Genomic DNA, 6728 nt, shown 5'->3' on the forward strand with positions numbered 1-6728 from the left:
ATAATTCTCAACGAAAAATATAATATTCGATATTATTTCAACCAAAAAATAATTTAATTCAAAATCAATTATAGTTGAATTTAACCAAAAACACAAATTTTTTAATTAAAATTAAAATTATTTCTTGAAAAAAAAGATCCTACTCCATCTTCACTCCATTGGGAAACGAACCACAAAACTTCTGATTTCCGGTCAGGTGCTTTTCCAATTAAGCTATTAGAGGGATCATTATAAGAACTCTTAATTCAAGAACATAACGCTAATTTTTAGTAAGGTGTTAATGGTACAAGTAATTATTTAAAATTTTTTAATGTATCTGCTATATCATCACAGATTGTACCTTACCGACAGTAGATCAACCCTCCAAACCATGAAAGCAGAAAATCTACACAATATCGATCAAGTTAAGAATCTTCAATAACAGAAAATGCTTATCGTCTTAATAAGACTAGATGGAAAATAATATTTTTAAATTAAAATATTATTTTAATTTTAATTAAATTAAAATTAAAATTAAAATTTGATTATTTTAATTTTAATTTCAAAATATTATTTTCCATCTATTCTTATTAAGACGTTAAGCATTTTCTGTGGTAAGGTACAATCTCTGATGATATAGCAGATACATTAAAAAAATTTTAAATAAACACAAATTTTCAACAAAAGAGCTGAATCGACCCATAAACCTATTTTAATAGGAGCTATACAAAAACCACAAAGTAACTTCAAATATTAACAAAGTTAACCAATAGGTTACAAATATTGTAACGTTTTAGTAACTTAGTTACTTGTAACAAGTTACTATCTAACACTGGTCAATGAAAACTTTTTTGGTATTCAAAATTCACACCTGTACAGGGTGGCCGTTCTGATCGAAGAAAAAAATTCTCGGTGATATCCCGGTTCTTTCCCGACTCGCAAATATTTTTCACGTTCAATGAAATAAAAAAACTAAACTGTATTCTAAACCTTTTTCCATTTGAAGTAATAAACAATAAACAACCAATTAAATGATATTTTTAATGAAATGCAAATAAACTGAAAAATTTAGAACTTTTATAAATTATAGAGTTCAAATATTCAGATGAAGTTCCAAAAATATAAATCTACGTTAACATTTTCAATACTCTTAATTAAAGAATCAAACAATGAACTTTAAAAAGGTTCAAAATTATATTATTTTAAGTAACTTTAAGCTAGACATATTGAAAATTTACAAAAATTAACTTTACAGTTCTTAAATTATAAGTTAAATTATTTTTATTTTAAATAGTTTAGGCATCCTTAAAAAGCTTTCAAATTTTGTGTCGAAATCTTGAGAAATCTAGAAGCCGTTTAAAATTTTTCCAAATTCAGAATAATTTTTGAAATTTTTTTCAGAACTTTTAAATATATTTTAAAATGAATTGATTTTTTCTATAACTTTTAGAAAATCCTGCACTTAAAAAAATCCTCAAAATGTAAATTTATAAATAAGAATAGAACACTTATTATTTGTAAAAAAATTAGAGTAATTTTAAGAGATATTTATAAGTTTAAAAATATTCGAATTAAATTTAGAACTTGAAATAATTTCAAATACTTACAGTTAAATTTAAAACAAAATGTAGATTTTCACAGATTTCAAACAAAAAATTTATAAGTTTTTTAAGAATTGTGAAAGGCTTCAAAAAAATTAATTTTTTTTTAAGATTCTTAGGAAAATAGAAAATGATTTTTCATTTTAAAAAATTATTGTAACAAAAAGTTTAAGATTTTAAGATTTTTTTTAATTTGCAGGGTTTTACAAAAATTGTAGGAAAAATTCGATTATTTTTAAAATATATTTAGAGGTTCTAAAAAAATGTTAACACGCTTCGTTCAAATAACTTGAAATAATTTCAATTTTTTCATTAATTTTGAATCCTATTAAAACTTCTGAATATCTCTTCAAATGACTCAAATTTTTTATGCAAATAATAAGTGTTCAATTGTTATTTACACGTCAAAATCTAACAATTTCACTTATAAATTAAACATTTTTTAAATAGAACAATTAAAATTGTAACGCTAAAAGTTTAAAAGCTCTTCGAAATCCTAGAGATTCAAAGCTTTCTATGTAAAACAACTTAGTTTTAAATTATTTTCTTTTAAATATTTGGTTGCAATTTACTCGTCTTAAATGAACAGTGAAATATTGCTAAATATTAAATACTTATTCTTTTTCTAAATTAAAACATTTCAAATTAAATGGGTTAAAAATTAAATAATTTAGACTCAAACAATATTTTAAATGTAATAAAAATCTTTAATTACGACTATATTATTATGGAGTTATTTTTAAGTCGATAATATTTCATAAAGTTTCAAACGCACGTTTACATTTTTTATTTACTAAAAAAAATAATAGAAATAACATATTAATAAATTTATTTATTAAATATAAAAAATTATATAAAGGAAGACCTAAGACTTTGACTTAAAAATATTTTATTGATAAACCATGAAAATTTTCATGTAAAAATAAAATTATCGGAATAAGTGATATATTAATTTAAATTCTTATTAAGACTTTCGAATTGAAACTGTTACAATCTGGAAATTCTCCAATGTTCAACAAATCTAGAATCGTTTGGTCAAATCAATTATTGTTCAGATATCCAGTTTAAAAATTATTTATTTATTTATATTTACAGTTGATAAAATAAAACTATTTTCTAACAAACATTTTCATATTTAAATGCTTTATTTCTTAATTGTTTAAATCTTAAAAACTGCATTTTCATCATTTAAAAAACTGTAAAATCGAAATGGGGTAGGATTTCTTCTGAAAATTCGTGAAATTCCCGGTCAAGAAAGATTTTTTTCCCCGAACCAGCGGCCAACCCGATATAGTGTACTGGTTAGGTTAGAAGAGTTACGGTGGAAAATTAAAAAACTTACTGCAGTCTTTACTTCTTTGGCGAATGTCAGGAGTAAAAAGCGCCGTATCTACGGCATTTGGAATCACTGAAACTCTTTCTCTATGAACCTTAGCTCTCATTACAGTATTTTCTTTACCCGTATGTGACACGCATATACAATGATTGCAATCCGCTAAAGAAATCTCTAAGCATTTGTTCGTCAAAATCGCAGAAGCGTCCGCAAAACCGAACAAGGAATGATCTGTGAAAACAGTCTGAAAAATATGAAAGACTATATTTCCTTTTTCATAATTCAATAGAGATAATAATAACATTTACATACCTTTAACCCTAGTAATCTACCGATCAACATTCCTTCATGGGCCAGAGCAGAAAATGCAGAATGGCCGTGAATTATTTCAATTTGTTCACGTAAAAAAATATATCTTATCAAAGGAATGGAACAGACCATTGTTGGAAGAATACATTGGTTGTAAAATACCTTTATAGGCAAATAATAAACCTAAAATATGAAACTAGTGATTAGCGCGACTTAATATAGTTGCAAACTACACATAATACTACAGAAATATTCACTAATTTGTTTTCACAACATATAATTATAAGCGTTTTTTTTTGTTGCATTTAGTGTGGAATTTTTTATCAATCATGCAGAAGTATTCATAGTTTAAAGTTGCGAATTCTACATTACAGTTTATTGAAAAATTGTTAAAAAAATAATACTTACTTTCAGGCCGTTTGTCATGTAACGAATTCCTATTCTATCTCCATATGCATGTGTCATGATAACAACTTTATGGCCCCTTTGAATCAAACACTGGGACAAATTAAAAATATGCTGTTCCACGCCTCCCATATTGGGGTAAAAAAAGTCCGAAACCATACTGAAAATAATAAGATATTTTATTATTACTGTACTCAAATGTATGATTCACAAAATATCAGAAAGTATTGAAATTTAAGAGTCCTTGAAAAGAATTTTACTCAGGAAAAATTCAAATTTATAATTATAATGGGAAATGGCCTATATTTTGTGTTACTAAATCTATTATTAGAGTGGCCCTTATTTTTCACTTTCCGAATTTCTTGGCTCTCATCCACCAGTTTTGTTCACGTGTCACATGCCTAATTTGAGCGAAATCGGTTAAGATTTAGAGATCGCGCAAAGACCATGAATTTTCCCATTGATTTAACGTGGAAAAGTCAGCTTTTTGTAAATATAATACTTAAACGCGATATGTTACAAATAATTCCCTATTTCAGCATATTGTTCAGAATTCGTCAGAGACTAAAAATCAATCATAAATGTCGGGTACCCAAAAGAGAACCGCATAAGTGACAAATTTGAATTTTACTTAATATTGCGGTTAATTAACACTTCTTAATTTTTTTTTCGTAAATGATCATTAATCGGGCATTGAAGAATACCCAGTCATCTGTCAACTAATTTTTTATTGTTTAAACAATAATAATTTGTTTAAACAAATTTCTTTTTTCAGGTAAGTTGCGAAATGAACGTATTTTCTAGACACCATGAATTATTGAATCAATTATAACAATAACTTAATTTGATTAAATAATTTAACAACTATATTTCTATTATATTATATTAAAAAAATAAAATCGGTTAAATAACTTAAAATTGTCGAAACATTTACAAGCATTCTTAGAAAACAACTAGCATTTGAAAATATTAAAACCTGTCGAAAATTTTCTATGATAAACTGTTTCTCCTGCTTGTTTTAGGTGAACTATGTACTTAAAGACAAAATTTACGATTGATTCTAATTCTCTAAAAGTTTCTGAACAACATACTAAAATACGAAATTATTTTTAATATTTCATCACCTTTAAATATTGGACTTACAAAAAACTGACTTTTCCCCATGTTTAATCAATGGGAAACTTCATGGTCTTTGGGAGACCCCTGTTCACCGACTTTGCTCTAATTTAGAAATTTTCTTTTTGGGGGACATTAAAAAAAACTGGGGGGGGGGGGCAGCTTAATTCTTTTAAAAAATCCACCAATATAAGTATAAATAAGAACCACCGTATTGCATTTTATTCCCCTTGTAAAATAATAAAAACCAGTACGTACCAAATTTTGTGCTTCACTGGGTCCATGCTCATAACAAAATTCTTTAAAGAATCAATGCATTATTCTAACGACTTATTTACAACATAAATATGACATCATCCATCTTCACGTTGGCACTCTATGCCCACATATACTTATTCATAACAAAAAAAAATTTAATGGTGAAATGTCCCATTGTGGACACATAACCTCACTTTTCAAGAATTAGTTTGTATGGTTTGTATAATTTTTCTTATCTTCTAATCTTATACGAAATTAAATTTGCAAAACTCAAATAATTCATAGAAAAAAAACTAAATTATCAAACAAATTATCAATAAGAATTTTTTATATCTATCAAGCTAATACGAAAAAACGGCTTGATCACGATCAGCTGTTAGATCGTTGAGTTTGAGATCAGTGTCAGGTCAATGTTGACATTTGAAACCGAGACAGCTGTGAGCTGTCACTTAAAAGACTCTGAGTCAAGTTCATGACTTTTAAATTTCTCGAAAATATAAATTGATCTAAACTAGATTAAAAATGGTTGAAGAAATAACATAAATAATTATTACTTTATTGCAAATTTGTAAAACTAATAATTAAACAATAATTTTTCATTTTTTTTCATTTTTTATTTAAGGAAGTGTCAAGAGATGTATCACGTGATTTCCGGTTGCTCATGCTGCCGCCCTGCCAGGTCTGGCCGAATTTGGAAACTGAGCTGAAAATAGTGTTTTTGCGGGAGGGGGGTTGATTATACCATAAACATCAAACACGAATGGTCGAAATGTTTCATCGAAAATGTGGGGACCGTGTGAGTTTAATTAATAATAATTGCACGGCTGTGCGGAATTTTTCTGAGTACAATTATGGACTTGTACTTAGTGCCGAGCCGCTCAAGGATGATGAACTTTTCGAAGTTCGCATCGACAAAAAGGTACGTGGAGTGATTTGGCAACGAATCTCATCACACATATCTCGAATCAAACATCCATCAAATCTTATAATTATGAGGAATTGTAAACTCCATCGATGATATTATTCTTTCTCTAGCCTGCGGTTATTTATTTGAGGTCTAATAAAAAAAGGAAATATGGTTTTGGTGTCTTATTGTTTTCTAGGTTCGATTCACCCCAGATCCGCCAGATGACTATAATTATGAATTGAATCGCGAATTAATTGCTCATTAGATTTAAATAATTCTCCAAATTTGATTCACTTAAATTGCAGCTAGACTGTCACTATTGTAGAGGACCCTAATTTCATGAGTGTAAATAAATTAGTATCATGGGAAAAGACGATAATGTAATTTTTAACGGAGAACTAATATGCAAAATTTTCTCGCATTAGATTACCTATATACCATGGACGATGGACATAGGAAACAAGGGACTAGACATGCGATTGCGGGGGTGATGCAATGAGGGGGGAAGGTCCGCCACCTTTTGATGTCTCGCGACAAACATGGCAGCGCCCACATGTTTATATTTTCATGCACAGTTTGTCGGCAAAAGTGCTCGTGCGCATAATCAAATGGCACATCGTAAGATGGCGGCTCTCCCCACTTATGGAATTTCTCCCCCCTCCAGTGGATTCAACTCCGCTCGCCCAAGTTATGCCTAGTCCCGTGTTTCCTATGTCCAAGCTATATACAGAAATAGTAAGAGATTTTTAATATTTTCGAATAGTATTTAAAATTGGGAATCTTATGAAGGATCTATTTTTTAACATTATATTAGGATGAA

The 6728-nt window shown here is 28.2% G+C and overlaps 2 protein-coding genes across 5 annotated transcripts in view; one reads left to right on the plus strand and one right to left on the minus strand.

Annotated features, from left to right (window-relative positions):
* Positions 1-5403, minus strand: part of LOC117176131 (N-acetylglucosaminyl-phosphatidylinositol biosynthetic protein) — an 8892-nt gene extending 3489 nt beyond the window's left edge. For both annotated transcript variants that reach the window (XM_033366202.1, XM_033366203.1), the window contains exons 1-4: positions 5002-5403; positions 3631-3787; positions 3226-3405; positions 2923-3157 (exon numbers count right to left, since the gene is read on the minus strand). In XM_033366202.1, coding sequence (XP_033222093.1) covers positions 2923-3157; positions 3226-3405; positions 3631-3787; positions 5002-5033 — 604 coding nt within the window. In that variant the 5' untranslated portion in view covers positions 5034-5403. The remainder of the gene's footprint in view (positions 1-2922; positions 3158-3225; positions 3406-3630; positions 3788-5001) is intronic.
* A 340-nt stretch (positions 5404-5743) lies between these two features.
* The window catches only part of LOC117176130 (neuralized-like protein 4), a 16125-nt gene continuing 15140 nt past the window's right edge, over positions 5744-6728 (plus strand). For all 3 annotated transcript variants that reach the window (XM_033366199.1, XM_033366200.1, XM_033366201.1), the window contains exon 1: positions 5744-5920. In XM_033366199.1, the coding sequence (XP_033222090.1) occupies positions 5762-5920 (159 nt within the window). In that variant the 5' untranslated portion in view covers positions 5744-5761. The remainder of the gene's footprint in view (positions 5921-6728) is intronic.

The sequence above is a fragment of the Belonocnema kinseyi genome, chromosome 7, assembly GCF_010883055.1.
Source record: "Belonocnema kinseyi isolate 2016_QV_RU_SX_M_011 chromosome 7, B_treatae_v1, whole genome shotgun sequence".
In the NCBI taxonomy this organism is placed as follows: Eukaryota; Metazoa; Arthropoda; class Insecta; order Hymenoptera; family Cynipidae; genus Belonocnema; species Belonocnema kinseyi.